Source organism: Haliotis cracherodii, unplaced genomic scaffold, assembly GCF_022045235.1.
Source record: "Haliotis cracherodii isolate W230 unplaced genomic scaffold, xgHalCrac1.p SCAF_21, whole genome shotgun sequence".
NCBI classification, from domain to species: Eukaryota; Metazoa; Mollusca; class Gastropoda; order Lepetellida; family Haliotidae; genus Haliotis; species Haliotis cracherodii.
In genome coordinates, this window is record NW_027266277.1 from 9,633,496 (window position 1) to 9,649,524 (window position 16,029).

General features: G+C 45.1%; 2 protein-coding genes across 2 annotated transcripts; one reads left to right on the plus strand and one right to left on the minus strand.

Annotated features, from left to right (window-relative positions):
• Window positions 1–352: 352 nt before the first annotated feature.
• On the minus strand, window positions 353–5,234 carry LOC139471067 (putative protein FAM47C). Its single transcript, XM_071253369.1, has 3 exons — window positions 4,888–5,234; window positions 1,085–2,469; window positions 353–657 (listed from the first exon to the last, which is right to left on the minus strand). Exons 1-3 carry the CDS (start codon window positions 5,232–5,234, stop codon window positions 353–355), a joined length of 2,037 nt encoding a protein of 678 aa, XP_071109470.1.
• Window positions 5,235–11,374: 6,140 nt separating this feature from the next.
• LOC139470971 (uncharacterized) lies at window positions 11,375–14,386 on the plus strand. Its single transcript, XM_071253291.1, has 4 exons — window positions 11,375–11,546; window positions 12,154–12,343; window positions 13,586–13,728; window positions 14,225–14,386. Exons 1-4 carry the CDS (start codon window positions 11,489–11,491, stop codon window positions 14,329–14,331), a joined length of 498 nt encoding a protein of 165 aa, XP_071109392.1. The 5' UTR covers window positions 11,375–11,488; the 3' UTR covers window positions 14,332–14,386.
• The last annotated feature ends 1,643 nt before the right edge of the window (window positions 14,387–16,029 follow it).

The following is a 16,029-nucleotide window of genomic DNA, read 5'->3' on the forward strand; positions in this document are numbered from 1 at the left end:
TCTCCTAAAATGGTGGTGCTTCTGATGGATCTGTAATTAAATTCAAATGTGTTAGTTTAGAGTTTCCATATTCTTGACAATGAAAAAAAACACTGGGATTTTTGTAACAGAAAGTATTTTTGGCCACTGCTTGAAGATGTTCATGGCATACAATTATTTTCTCTGAAAGGAGCTGAGCTACTATCTACAATTACCTTTTGTGTGTAATCTGTCAGGCTGTGTTATCTATATCCGTCCTGTATTTTCAGTGAATAAACAAATTATTTTTGTCCAAAAAATCGAAGCTTCCTATCAAAATATGTTGGTACTCTATTCAGGGTGGTGGGAAAAGAAAGCGGTTTTGGCATTATCTTCACAAGACCTTGTTCAAAGGTGAAGCACCTGATCCTGCTGTCTCCCTGGTACAGGTGTGAAGCACCTGGTCCTGGTATCTCCCTGGTACAGGTGTGAAGCACCTGGTCCTTGGGTCTCCCTGGTACAGGTGTGAAGCACCTGATCCTGGTGTCTCCCTGGTACAGGTGTGAAGCACCTGATCCTTGGGTCTCCCTGGTACAAGTATGAAGCACCTGGTCCTGGTGTCTCCCTGGTACAGGTGTGAAGCACCTGGTCCTGGGGTCTCCCTGGTACAGGTGTGAAGCACCTGGTCCTTGGGTCTCCCTGGTACAAGTGTGAAGCACCTGATCCTGGTGTCTCCCTAGTACAGGTGTGAAGCACCTGATCCTGGGGTCTCCTTGGTACAAGTGTGAAGCACCTGATCCTGGTGTTTCCCTAGTACAGGTGTGAATCACCTGATCCTGTGGTCTCCTTGGTACAAGTATGAAGCACCTGATCCTGGTGTCTCCCTAGTACAGGTGTGAAGCACCTGGTCCTGGGGTCTCCCTGGTACAAGGGTGAAGCACCTGGTCTTTGGGTCTCCCTGGTACAAGTATGAAGCACCTGATCCTGGTATCTCCCTTGTACAAGTATGAAGCACCTGGTCCTGGGATCTCCCTGGTACAAGGGTGAAGCACCTGGTCCTTGGGTCTCCCTGGTACAAGTATGAAGCACCTGATCCTGGTATCTCCCTTGTACAAGTGTTAAGCACCTGGTCCTGGAGTCTCCCTGGTACAAGCGTGGAGCACCTGGTCCTGGAGTCTCCCTGGTACAACTGTGAAGCACCTGGTCCTTGGGTCTCCCTGGTACAAGTGTGAAGCACCTGATCCTGGTGTCTCCCTAGTACAGGTGTGAAACACCTGATCCTGGTGTCTCCCTGGTACAGGTGTGAAGCATCTGATCCTTGGGTCTCCCTGGTACAAGTGTGAAGCACCTGGTCCTTGGGTCTCCCTGGTACAAGTGTGAAGCATCTGATCCTTGGGTCTCCCTGGTACAAGTGTGAAGCACCTGGTCCTTGGGTCTCCCTGGTACAAGTGTGAAGCACCTGATCCTGGTGTCTCCCTGGTACAGATGTGAAGCACCTGGTCCTGGTGTCTCCCTGGTACAGGTGTGAAGCACCTGGTCCTGGGGTCTCCCTGGTACAGGTGTGAAGCACCTGGTTCTTGGGTCTCCCTGGTACAAGTGTGAAGCACCTGATCCTGGGGTCTCCCTTGTGCAAGTATGAAGCATCTGATCCTGGTATCTCCCTGGTACAAGCGTGGAGCACCTGGTCCTGATATCTCCCTGGTACAAGGGTGAAACACCTGGTCCTTGGGTCTCCCAGGTAAAGTATGAAGCACGTGATCCTGGTATCTCCCTGGTACAAGGGTGAAGCACCTGGTCCTTGGGTCTCCCTGGTACAAGGGTGAAGCACCTGATCCTGGTGTCTCCCTAGTACAGGTGTGAAGCACCTGATCCTGTGGTCTCCCTGGTACAAGTGTGAAGCACCTGATCCTGGTGTCTCCCTGGTACAAGTGTGAAGCACCTGATCCTGGTGTCTCCCTAGTACAGGTGTGAAGCACCTGATCCTGTGGTCTCCCTGGTACAAGTATGAAGCACCTGGTCCTGGGGTCTCCCTGGTACAAGTATGAAGCACCTGGTCCTTGGATCTCCCTGGTACAAGTGTGAAGCACCTGATCCTGGTGTCTCCCTAGTACAGGTGTGAAGCACCTGATTCTGTGGTCTCCCTGGTACAAGTGTGAAGCACCTGATCCTGGTGTCTCCCTAGTACAGGTGTGAAGCACCTGATTCTGTGGTCTCCCTGGTACAAGTGTGAAGCACCTGATTCTGTGGTCTCCCTGGTACAAGTGTGAAGCACCTGATCCTGTGGTCTCCCTGGTACAAGTATGAAGCACCTGGTCCTGGTGTCTCCCTGGTACAAGTGTGAAGCACCTGGTCCTGGTGTCTCCCTGGTACAAGTATGAAGCACCTGGTCCTGGGGTCTCCCTGGTACAAGTATAAAGCACCTGGTCCTGGTGTCTCCCTGGTACAAGTATGAAGCACCTGGTCCTGGGGTCTCCCTGGTACAAGTATAAAGCACCTGGTCCTGGGGTCTCCCTGGTACAAGTATAAAGCACCTGGTCCTGGGGTCTCCCTGGTACAAGTATGAAGCACCTGGCCCTGGTATCTCCATGGTTCAAGCGTGGAGCACCTGGTCCTGGGGCCTACCGGGTACAAGTATGAAGTACCTGTTCCTGGCTGTCATACCAAAAGACATTAAAAGATGGAACTTCTTGTAATAACAAGGACTCGTCGGCTCGAACTGTGACTGCATGAGTAGGGTACTCATGTTTAACTGCGACCTGATATCTCAGTACCGGACTAGTACAAGCACAGACAAGCACAGACAAGCACAGACAGACAGGCTGACACACACATACACACACACACACTTGGATCTATGCTCATGATATCAATCACTGGATTGTCTGGTCCAGACTCGATTATTTACAGACCGCCATCATATATCTGGAATATTGCCGATTGCGGCGTTAAACAACAAACCAACCAACCAACTCCAGTGAAGTGCATCTCTTCACTAATACGAATACGGTTACTGGAAAGTGTATATAAGCGAAAGTATTTGCATGGACCTGAAGGTACTTTAATCTAAGTGTGTCGCACCTGACATTGGCATACGAAGATGTATTCGTATGGGACAATTCCAGTACAAACACATTCTTAACGGATGTGGTACAAACAGCAAACAATGCTATAATGTGATCAGCTCACAGCTAGAAGTGTCGCAATTATTGAAATAGTTGAAAATCACTCTAAATTGTATTGCAATCTATACTCACCAACAAAAGTTCCTGTGACACCAATATTATTATTTTTCAAACAAGTTTGGTTTTCAACATTGTAGTACATGTATGGAATCAAGTCACAAAAACGCAACTGCCACAGAAAAGCATGCATTTTATCCAAAAGTTGACTTTTATGCAAGCCCCATGCATTTCACTACCCAAGAATAGGTGTACAAAAACGTGCGTTAACGGGATTCCATATGCATTGTTTAGCATCCTGCTGACAACTACTCAGAAAAACAAAATTACGCAATTATTCAACATTACAAAATGCCACGCCTGTCCGAAAATGAGCGCCTGCGAGCCATTGGTATGCTTGAAGCAGGATCGAGTCAACGTGATGTTGCAAGACAATTTAATGTCCACAGAAACACCATTTGGTGTTTATGGGAACGTTGGCAACAGGAGAATGCAGTCAGACACTGCATTCACGCGTAACCAATAATCGACAAGACAACTGGATTCGAATAACACACCTACGAACACGATTGCAGCCAGCAACAGTGACTGCAAGAAGCATCCCTGGCCTTCGACGAATATCTTCACAAACCGTACGTCGTCGCCTCAGATGTGCAGGGATTGTCGCCAGAAGACCCGCCAGACGTCCCATTTTGACAGGAAACCACCGTCAAGCACGTCTACAGTAGTGCAGACAGCGTCTTCGCTGGACGGCCATGCAGTGGGGACAAGTTCTAATCCTAATCACTGACGAGTCTCGTTTTCACCTCAGCCACAGCGATGGACGGATTCGAGTGTACCGACGTCGAGGTGAACGTTTTGTCAATCATTGTGTCATGGAAGAAGATCGGTTCGGGGGCGGCAGCGTTATGGTATGGGGTGGGAGTACAGCAAGATAGAGGACCCGTTTGATAGTGGTAGAGGGAAATCTCAATGGACAGCGCTACCGCGACGAGATCATCTGCCCTGTTGTTCTACTGTTTGGCGTCGTCATGGCCCATGCATTACCTTTCAACGTGACAACGCCCGGCCTCATATTGCTCGACTTGTTCAGGATTCTCTTCAACAAAACAATGTGAATGTCATCCCCTGGCTGGCTCGCTCCCCTGATCTTTCATCAATCGAGCACAAGTGGGATGAGATGGTTCGGCGCCTTCGACGTCACATGTTCCACAGACACTCCAGGAACTTCGAAACATGCTCCAGCAGATATGGACAGATATTCCACAGGACTTTGTGCGACGCCTGGTCCATTCCATGAAACGAAGATGTATTCCTTGCATCGCAACCAGAGGTGGACTCACACGCTATTGATTTATAAATTGACATTTTGGCATGTTCATGTTTTTTTTAATGAAATCACGCATTTTCTGAAGTCAGTATGGCAAATTAAACATTTGAACACTTACGGGAGTCTTTTAGCTATTGCAAACCGAAATTGTTTCAGATTTGGTAAAAAACAACTTTGCATTAAATCTTATTTGATGTCACAGGAACTTTTGTTGATCAGTATATTTCATTCAGTCAACGAACCTCTCAACTGCATACAAATTAAATAGTCCAAACAGTCTACCTTATGTCGTAACAAACACCCATCTTGCCCACAACACTCGTCCATCTCGCCCGCAACACTCTTTCATCTTGCCCCCAACACTCTTCCATCTTACCCGCAAAACACTTCCATCTTACCCGCAACACACTTCAATCTTACCCGCAATACACTTCCATCTCGCCCGCAACACTCTTCCATCTTGCCCACAACACTCTTCCATCTCGCCGGCACCATTCTTCCATCTCACCCGCAACACTCTTCCATCTCACCCGCAATACTCTTCCATCTCGCCCGCAACACTCTTCCATCTCGCCCGTAACACTCTTCCATCTCGCCCGTAACACTCTTCCATCTCGAACGCAATACACTTCCATCTCACCCGCAACACACTTCCATCTCGCCCCCAACACTCTTCCATCTCGCCCGTAATACTCTTCCATCTCGCCCGCAACACTCTTCCATCTCACCCGCAATACTCTTCCATCTCGCCCGCAACGCTCTTCCATCTCGCCCGTAACACTCTTCCATCTCGCCCGTTACACTCTTCCATCTCGCCCGTAACACTCTTCCATCTCGCACGCAATACACTTCCATCTCACCCGCAACACTCTTCCATCTCGCCCGTAACACTCTTCCATCTCGCCCGCAACACTCTTCCATCTCGCCCGTAACACTCTTCCATCTCGCCCGCAACATTCTTCCATTTCGCCCGCAACACTCTTCCATCTCACCCGCAACACTCTTCCATCTCGCCCGCAATACACTTCCATCTCGCCCGCAACACTCTTCCATCTCGCCCGTAACGCTCTTCCATCTCGCGCGCAATACACTTCCATCTTACCCACAATACACTTCCATCTCGCCCGCAACGCTCTTCCATCTCGCCCGCAACACTCTTCCATCTCGCCCGTAACACTCTTCCATCTCGCCCGCAACACTCTTCCATCTCGCCCGTAACACTCTTCCATCTCGCCCGCAACACTCTTCCATCTCGCTCGTAACACTCTTCCTTCTCGCCCGTAACACTCTTCCATCTCGCTCGTAACACTCTTCCATCTCGCCCGCAACACTCTTCCCTTTTGGCCCGCAACACTCTTCCATCTCGCCTGCAACACTCTTCCATCTCGCCCGCAATACTCTTCCATCTCGCTCGCAATACGCTTCTATCTCGCCCGCAATACTCTTCCATCTCGGCCGTAACACACTTCCATCATCCGTTGAAAGATGTTACTTGTTACCCAGTCTGGCACTCGTCATTAAGGGGCTAAAACAAGGGCTGGTCGGCTCGGAGTCAGTATACTGTGTCGGAGTGGGGTATTCGTTTAAACTGCGGCATGGTATCTCAGTGGGCTAGCACTTTAAATCGGTATCAGTCCGGACGAGTACACACACACACACACACACACACACACACACACACACACACACACACACAGTGTGCATGCACGTCGCTATGTAGGGTCACTCTAAAAAAAAGGAACATTTCCTGTCCACATGAATTTTCTTGAAAAAAATTCATAATACTGTTTTCAGATTACTTGACAATGAAGGTATTTATCAGATGTATGCAATATTCTGATCAAATTACTGCTATAACCTTATGTTAGCCAGTGAAATACCTTAAATGTGTCATGTTGCCATGAATGTCTTTCCTGTCACCAGGTTTCTGCCATCTCAAAAGTTATAATTGGTTCAACTCTGCTGACAAATATATATATATTTCATAATATAACTAATAACTAATATTACCTTATAGAATAATGGTAGTTCCATTTCAGTGTAAGCAGTAGACAAGTTTATCGTACATCTTTCTGCAAATAATTCCGTTGTATGCATATATTTACAGTCTAATAATTTAATAAAGTCAATGAATGAAATAGTTTTCTGCAAAAAGGAAAATAAGACATATATACACTTTACACTTATATTCAGTAATTGTTATGTTATTTATCTGCTCAATAAAAACATTTCAAAAAGGAATTCTGATTTGTTGTTTTTCACAGGCCAAAATGTTACTTTTTTAGAGAATGACCCATATAAGTGCAATAATCTTGGACGCGACGTTAATCCCAACTTCACCATCTTCCCCGTAACACACTTCCATCTTGGCTGTTGTGTCCGTAACACACTTCCATCTTGCCTGTAACACATTTCCATCTTCCCCGTAACACACTTCCATCTTACCCGTTGCCTGTCACACACTTCCATCTTGGCTGTTGTGACTGTAACACACTTCCATCTTACCCGTTGCCTGTCACACACTTCCATCTTGGCTGTTGTGACTGTAACACACTTCCATCTTGGCTGTTGTGACTGTAACACACTTCCATCTTGGCTGTTGTGACTGTAACACACTTCCATCTTGGATGTTGTGACTGTAACACACTTCCATCTTGGCTGTTGTGACTGTAACACACTTCCATCTTGGCTGTTGTGACTGTAACACACTTCCATCTTGGCTGTTGTGACTGTAACACACTTCCATCTTGGCTGTTGTGACTGTAACACACTTCCATCTTGGATGTTGTGACTGTAACACACTTCCATCTTGGCTGTTGTGACTGTAACACACTTCCATCTTGGCTGTTGTGACTGTAATACACTTCCATCTTGGCTGTTGTGACTGTAACACACTTCCATCTTGGATGTTGTGACTGTAACACACTTCCATCTTGGCTGTTGTGACTGTAACACACTTCCATCTTGGCTCTTGTGACTGTAACACACTTCAATCTTGCCCATAACACACTTCCATCTTGGCTGTTGTGTCCGTAACACACTACCATCTTGCCCATAACACATTTCCATCTTGCCCATAACACACTTTCATCTTGCCCATAACACACTTCCATCTTGCCCATAACACACTTCCATCTTTCCCATAACACACTTCCATCTTGCCATAACACACTTCCATCTTGCCCATAACACACTTCCATCTTGCCCATAACACACTTCCATCTTGCCCATAACACACTTCCATCTTGCCTGTAGCACACTCCCATCTTGCCCGTGACACACTTCTATCTTGGCTGTTGTGTCCGTAACACACTACCATCTTGCCCATAACACACTTCCATCTTGCCCATAACACACTTCCATCTTGCCCATAACACACTTCCATCTTTCCCATAACAAACTTCCATCTTGCCCGTGACACACTTCCATCTTGGCTGTTGTGTCCGTAACACATTTCCATCTTGCCCATAACACACTTCCATCTTGCCCGTGACACACTTCCATCTTGCCCATAACACACTTCCATCTTGCCCATAACACACTTCCATCCTGCCCGTAACACACTTCCATCTTTCCCATAACACACTTCCATCTTTCCCATAACACACTTCCATCTTTCCCATAACACACTTCCATCTTTCCCATAACACACTTCCATCTTTCCCATAACACACTTCCATCTTGCCTGTAGCACACTCCCATCTTGCCCGTAACACATTTCCATCTTGCCTGTAGCACACTCCCATCCTGTCCGTAACACACTTCCATCTTGCCTGTAGCACACTCCCATCCTGTCCGTAACACACTCCCATCCTGCCTGTAGCACACTCCCATCCTGTCCGTAACACACTTCCATCTTGCCTGTAGCACACTCCCATCCTGTCCGTAACACACTCCCATCCTGCCCGTAACACACTTCCATCTTGCCCATAACACACTTCTATCTTGCCTGTAGCACACTCCCATCTTGCCCATAACACACTTCCATCTTGGCTGTTGTGTCCGTAACACACTTCCATCTTTCCCATAACACACTTCCATCTTGCCTGTAGCACACTCCCATCTTGCCCATAACACACTTCCATCTTGCCCGTAACACACTTCCATCTTGGCTGTTGTGTCCGTAACACACTAACATCTTGCCCGTAACACACTTCCATCTTGGCTGTTGTGACCGTAACACACTTCCATCTTGCCCGTAAGATATATCAGCTTACGGGTACACCTCTGCACGGTGACCCGTGTCTCAATACAAAACAGTAGATCACAAGTGTAGCTGCATACCGCACTTTATTGGGCGGTGGGGTAGCCGAGTGGTTAAAGCGTTCGCTCGTCACGCCGATGGACCGTGTTCAATTCCCCACATAGGTACAATGTGTCAAGCCCAATTTGTAAACTAGCTCAAAGCTAATACATATATCTGTATATTTGCTTGTGTTGAAATCCAGGACCTGTACTCATATACAAGCTATATAATCTCCCAATTACAACTGAAACCCTCACAGTGTAACATGCATGACACTGATATTCAATATCTGTCCAGTGGCATCCATCTGCCTGTGAATGGTCCCGAGCGGATTGGTTTTGTGTTGGAACTACATGAGCTACCTATGCAAATGCCAATTTACGTTGATACCTCTCCAACCGAAAATTACATTCGGTACTCCTCAATTATATTCGTTTTGATCAGATATGCTTTTCTGAAGGCTTCGCTCACTCGTGCCGAAAATTTTGATACCTCGACGCCGATTGGCTGCTTAGAAAGTTCAATCTCATTAAAATCAGATCTTTGTTCTCGCTATCGCTAAACAAAGATTTGAGGACACCCCATTACGGGTCACGTCAGAACGACCTTTCATCCGACCAATTAAAGCGTCACTTACCAGGTCATGAAAGTGACAGCCGGAATGTGTTTTCTAATCATGCAACCTCGAAAACATTAACACTGGGTATTCCGAACGACAGTTACGACCCGTACGACTGATTCCATCATAATTATCATCTATCTCTCGCTTCCGTGGGATAAACATTTAAACGGAAGAGGCGTTGCACTGTACGTGGGAAGCACTGCCATAAATCTCAACCATATAAAAATTGAAATCTACATATGTTAGACATTCCGGAATGATCATTTGTTCAGTTTTCAATTTTTTTTATAGAGCACTGTGTCAACATATTTTTGAAGCTTAGTCTGAAATGCAAGTCGCCAGGTTGAAACGAGTGCCGTAAAGCTTGAGAAAGCTGGTTTCTAATTGGCTGATGTCGACTTCTTGTTAGTCGGTTCAGTGGTCGGTCAAAGTTCGCAAAAGGTCGTTTTGACCATTCGTGACCATCTCGTGTTATTCCGGAAAAAGCCGAATAGCGACTCGTGCCCTTCTCATGGCCATTTTTGCGACCGGGTTCCGTCTTAGCGCAAACGGGCATACCTAAAACAATTGTCAACTCGTTGCGTAATGGTTCACATATAATTTCCCCATGCATTATATATATTTCAGATGCAATTTCAAGCACATTAGGACGTGCGGAATTATACAGTATGATTGAACACATTTAACTGTGTCTTGGGTATATTTTAAGATGCAAGACATATGTAAAATCAAAAATTATTTCTGAGGGATTCTTTGACGAAGAACTTAAAATCATACGCGCATTCTGATTGGTTTGTCGTATTTTCGCACATAACATTCATCGATAGGGAGACGAGTCTTCTAGCAGGTTACGGAAAGGGGCGAGTGGTGACGAATGCGTTCTGACGTGACCCGTAATGGGATGTCCTCAGATCTTTGTTTAGCGGCAGCGAGAACTTAGATCTGATTTTAAAGTTTATTACGCAGTGAGGTATCCTTAAAAAAGATTAGATTTTAATTAAATTGAGTGAACTTATGTCGTGCCCTGTTTGTCAGTCGTCCGTCGTTAAGATCTTCATTTTCGAAACTATGCTGTATTGATATACCTGAAACGTGTCATACATAGTCCCCAAACTAATCAGACAATAGTACCACCATGGCTCTCATAGTGAAAACATATTTGTAACCAAACGCGACTGATGTACGATGTTAATTTTTACCAAGTGTGACTATTAGGTTTTTATCATTTTAATTCCCTAAAAGCATTCTTGCCTCTGTAAATATGATCTCCTTAGAAACCACGGGGCCAGTGAAGCTAACACTTCACATTCATGCTCCATCATAAGTCATAAGTCATAAGTCAATGCTCAACTATGGGAGCTATGATATATGATATTAATGCTGAGATCATTTTGTGGAACGGGACCCACCCCTTGTGTTATGCCGGTAAGGCCGAACGCCAGGCAGGATAACAACAAGGATAACCATTTAGCGTATTTTGGTATGGGATCGAACGTATGAGCTTCCGCTATCCATCCGACGCTCTATCCACTACAACACGGAGGCGGTCCCCATCCAGTTTTAAGGGAGATATGGTTATCATGCTGTGTGACGTGGCCATCGTACCAAACACTGTTGATCGTTACCCTCAAAGTTTCAGTTCCTGGTTTTCACCACCCAGACCGCCGTAATAAAGCTGGAATAAAGCTGGAATAAAGCTACATGCGGTGTGAAAACATTCACTCTCTCCTCGCATCCACAACACTGCCAGATTTCATGGGCTTGGCTGTATATATTTTTTCTTCCCTAAAGGAGCAAACCTTTTTCAAATAATTGGAGATTAGTAGTTTTAAATTCCGATATAAGATAACGGATATCGATTGTCTTAATTCGTTTGTCTTTATTCGTGAAGATTTGTATGGAGGAATTCAAATGCTTCTACGGCGTTATCCCATTTGATCATGTTGACGCTAATGTACAGATGGAAGCAAGTGTGAGCTGAGACTAGTGGGGGTTACGGCAGTCTACCGTGGGGCTACCAACTGACTACCCCCGGTGGGCAGGAAATGTAGACAATTAAGGAAACTAAGTTAATTAGTAAACTGAGAGTTGGTCTACTTCAACTAATCGAGTCTGTGAAGTCAGCTCCTGCTCAGTGTGGTGCGGATTGCAGGATGAAGAACGTGGTAAACCTTTCTCTTGGATTGGGACTGTCTATATTTCTCGCGATAGGTAGGTAATATTTCCTTTTTCTCACGTGTCACCTTGAAGGAAACCATTTCCTCGCTTCATTTTCTTCAGTTTACTTGTATTTTCACTGGCCGATTGCCAATGTCATATCCAAAACCGGTCATTTGTTTTACAGGAAATTGATTCAATGTCGTGGGGAACAGTATGGTTTTGCGCTGCTTATGGTAATATTCAAGCAATATCACGACTGGGGACACCAGAAATGGCCTTGACACATTGACACCAATGTGGGGAATCGAACACGGGCCCTCGGCGTGACCAGCGAACACTTTAACCACTCGGCTACCCCGGCGCCCGTGGGGTAGCATTAACACAGTATTGCAGAACAATGTAATTAATATACTAGTCCAGTGCATTATCGCCATAGATAATCACCCGTAGATAATTTGTCCAACTGTAACTAAAAACAATCAAATATCACGTCGTCATATATTGTGTACTCTGAGGTCCGCGCGTGAAAGCGCTTCTGATTGGTTCTCCTGTTTCTGGTTGCATGTCTCTCGACAGTAATGCAATATGTTTAGAGTACTCTTGTAACAGGTTGTTTACCAGAATGTTTCTGCGTGTCATGTGTATACATATCATGCAGGTTATGCATCAGCGTGTGAGGATCTATTTCTACAAAACGAAGATGAGGAAATTGTCAATGGAACAGTCTACACTACAAGAGGGGCGCTTTTGATCCTTGTGTGCGATGGGACATGTCAGGGAGCTGGGTTCACCCCTAATTTAAAATGGTACACTCCATCTGGAGAGAAAGTCTCAACATTTCCTGGAAGGTACCTGTTCATTTACAGACTTTAACGTGTTCATGTGACGTGATTGGGTATATGTGTCATGGCTTGATATTCCCATAGGATATATGCGTGGTTGTTATACCTCACTTCGACAAAGGTGAAATTACTTGAAGCCAACTATTGTTGTTTGGCATCTGTTTGTTGTTTAACGTCACATTCAGCAATATTCCAGCTATATGACGAGGCGGTTTGTAAATAAATCTGGTTCAGACAATCCAGTGATTGACATCATGAGCATCGATCCACGCAAGTCAGCGAGCCTGACATCTCGATCCTGTTAATCGCCTTTTCTGACAAGCACAGTAACCACTTAGTGTACGACAAGCACGGGTTGCTGAAGACCTATTCTAACCGGATGGTCACGGGTAAACACGTTCATGAGAAGACACGTAGATAGTAAGAAATGAATGAGGTAACTCTGGCTGCATGGGAAACACATAATGTAGGAGAAGATCGATGGTAAGAAATGTTTGAAATAGCATTGACTGCCATTGATATAGTACAGATACTGCTGTGAGCTAGTGAGTTAGGGTTAACGCTGAATTCTACAGTAATACCCCGTGTATCAGGTCAATATGGAACGTGGATCAGGTCTTTGACGTTAGGGTCCTACCATTTAATGCTGGGTGTAGATAGGGGATGAAGCATGAAAATAATGTTCATTATAAAAGATATACTAATATTATTTTTCTGTCGGTTAAATCCGAGGCAAGGTAATTGTAAGAGTATGAGTTTTTAATATATACAAAAATTTAAATAGCAATTGGTCGTTTCCTTTGTATTTGGCACGAGTATGCTTGTTTGTTTGTTTGTTGTTTCACGCCGCACTCAGCAATATTCCAGCTACATGACGGCGGTTTGTGAATAGTCGAGTATGAAGGAACGGACAGATCCAAGATTGTCAATCATAATATACCTCAGCTCTGATTCTATGAAAATCCTTGACCAATTCGACAGAAAGTCATGTAATAATAACAATATTAATGTATTGGATTACAATAGCGGACCTTTCATCAAAATGTTGTTTTTGAATTATGGGCCGATGGCCTCCATTACCGAAATAAATGTCATATGTCAGTGTGATTCTACTATGAATATAGCTACCACTGGTATTTAAAAACAACAATACCAACAAAATACAACAACAATATTTCAGCTGTCGTTCGTCGAGACTTTGGTTGATTCAGTTCTTGTGTTTATAACTTTTACGTTTTTTCCGTCAAGGATTATGTCAGTCTATCAACAAAGCAGAAGGAGCCGGAAGTTGTATGTGCAGCGATTCCGTTGGCGCGACCAGGGCACTTACAGCTGCGAGGGCCAGATCCACGGCGAGTTCCGGAAGTCGTCAGTGAAAGTCCTCATTAGAGGTTAGTGCTTCGTCCTTGAACCAGGAGTACGCACCGTACACAATCTGTGATAATATGTTATTGGTCGCCACACGTTGAAATGAAGTCCATATTTGAAGGTGAATGATAAAATCATCATAAATATCATCATGGCCAACTCTTTCCACTCTGGGACGTAGGTTACTGAAAGATGACAGTGGTGACGGATGATCATTTCCGTTACTTACTGTAAACTTCCGGTACGGTTGCTCTAACGATGTCCCATTGTTCCATGTCATCAATGGCACAGTGTTCACGAGAGATAAGTCAAAAGACAAAACTAAAAAGCTGGGGCCCCACCAACCATTTTGACAACCGCTAAATACACTGTTTATTCCTGATACAGGATATTTACCATCGAATGCATTTCCGTCATAAGTGTGTACGTGCATGCGTGCGTGCGCGTGTGCGCAGTGCATGTATACTATGTATGTATATATATGGATTGATGGGTAATGTATGGCCTTGTCTGCTGTAGGCACTTCAATCCGCCCGGTCAGCCAGCGTTCAGACAGAGAGACAACCGAGACACCTACAGATGTGGCGGAGGAACTGCCGTTACTCCCAGATACCATTGTTCAATGATGACTCGCAGTTACAGTTTGTAGCTTTCCGTCATCAAATAAAGGTATCCAGGAAACACAGTGTTTGTCGATCAATCGCCTGCTTAGGAATCGGAGTATAATATTTCAAAAGTTCTAAAACCATTATAAGTTACGTTTCCAAGGGTGCTTTTGTCTGTCTGTCTGTCTGTCTGTCTGTCTCTCTCTCTCTCTCTCTCTCTCTCCCCCCCCCCCCCTCTCTCTCTCAGAGGGAGGCGTCCGTAAAATATACCAATGCGAGCATCTAGCTGGGACTATTTCTGTCTACGATCCCCAGTCTGTTTAATGGCCCGTGGAGTGAGTATCAAGTATACTCTGTCAGCCTTTGTGTATCAGTGCATAATTATATTACTATCATTAGGGACAGTAACTTATCAGTTGAATTTAGCCGTAGTGTGGACATGTCATGCAATGAAGTCAGTTTCGTCGGTAGACATTGTCCATTAGAATGAATGCATACTGGGTCGTTGATGTAGACTAAATGGTTTGTTGCTAGAATTCAAACAAACACCGTGTGATTAGGCGATTGTACACAATTCATTTCTCCTCACGCAACATATTGCCAAATATTCGACCTTACATCTCCGTTTTCACAGTTAAAGTCTTTCAATACACTTGGTTTATAGGGTTAGAATAGATCTTCAGCAGTCAAGTCATGACACATATACCCAACCACGTCACCTATGTCCAGGCATATATCCCGTGTGGAAGTCAAGTCATGACACATATACCCAACCACGTCAACTGTGTCCAGGCATATATCCCGTGTGGAAGTCAAGTCATGACACATATACCCAACCACGTCAACTGTGTCCAGGCATATATCCCGTGTGGAAGTCAAGTCATGACACATATACCCAACCACGTCAACTGTGTCCAGGCATATATCCCGTGTGGAAGTCAAGTCATGACACATATACCCAACCACGTTACTTGTGTCCAGGCATATATCCCGTGTGGAAGTCAAGTCATGATACATATACCCAACCACGTCACTTGTGTCCAGGCATATATCCTGTGTGGAAGTCACTGGTGTCACTAATTATTGACCTTTCATGAGGGTTATATATATGTCATGTTCGATATCTGTTTCTTGGGCCCATAAAATATATTGCTCGATTTGTGGTGATCACTGTACCATTACACACTGACTGTCGAGAACATATTCATCTAATAACATCTAATCGTTAATTCGGGTATAAGTTAGATACGGGACTGCCCAAATAGCTGTCTATATAAAAGTGAAATACTTTGGACTCAACACACATCTCAGACTGGGATGGTAAACTCAGAAAAGGCCCAAGAGCGCCTCAGGTTGCAGGATAGCAAGTCAGCAACCATTAAGCACCGTGTCCAAGAATGCCCAACTTTACAGGACATCATCACCCAACATGCACCCGGCCCATGACCGCCCCACTTTACTGGATATTAGCCAACATGCACCCGGCCCAAGAATGTCCAACTTCACAGGACATCATCACCCAACAATGCACCTGGCCCAATATTTACAGTTCCTATTTGACCGGTATAATCCAAACTGTCACGCCCGCCCAAGCGCGAGTCAGTCGTAAGACCGATATGATGCAAATATTCTCCAGTCCAAAGTATTCCTCAATTCACACGTATGACCCAGTGATACCTGTCTTCATCACTCGGCTTCGACCAGTCACTGGGCGCAAGG

What these genes read in the sequence shown, in the direction of transcription:
- LOC139471067 (XM_071253369.1), bottom strand. Translation starts at nt 5,234, where the DNA reads ATGGAAGAGCGTTGCGGGCGAGATGGAAGAGTATTGCGGGTGAGATGG. An exon ending in GAGATGGAAGTGTATTGCGG is followed by an intron (nt 2,470 to 4,887) that starts GTAAGATTGAAG and finishes TACTTGTACCAG; the next exon opens with GGAGACCCCAGGACCAGGTG. An exon ending in CAGGGAGACTCCAGGACCAG is followed by an intron (nt 658 to 1,084) that starts GTGCTTAACACT and finishes CACTTGTACCAG; the next exon opens with GGAGACCCAAGGACCAGGTG.
- LOC139470971 (XM_071253291.1), top strand. Translation starts at nt 11,489, where the DNA reads ATGAAGAACGTGGTAAACCTTTCTCTTGGATTGGGACTGTCTATATTT. An exon ending in GTCTATATTTCTCGCGATAG is followed by an intron (nt 11,547 to 12,153) that starts GTAGGTAATATT and finishes CATATCATGCAG; the next exon opens with GTTATGCATCAGCGTGTGAG. An exon ending in AGTGAAAGTCCTCATTAGAG is followed by an intron (nt 13,729 to 14,224) that starts GTTAGTGCTTCG and finishes TGTCTGCTGTAG; the next exon opens with GCACTTCAATCCGCCCGGTC.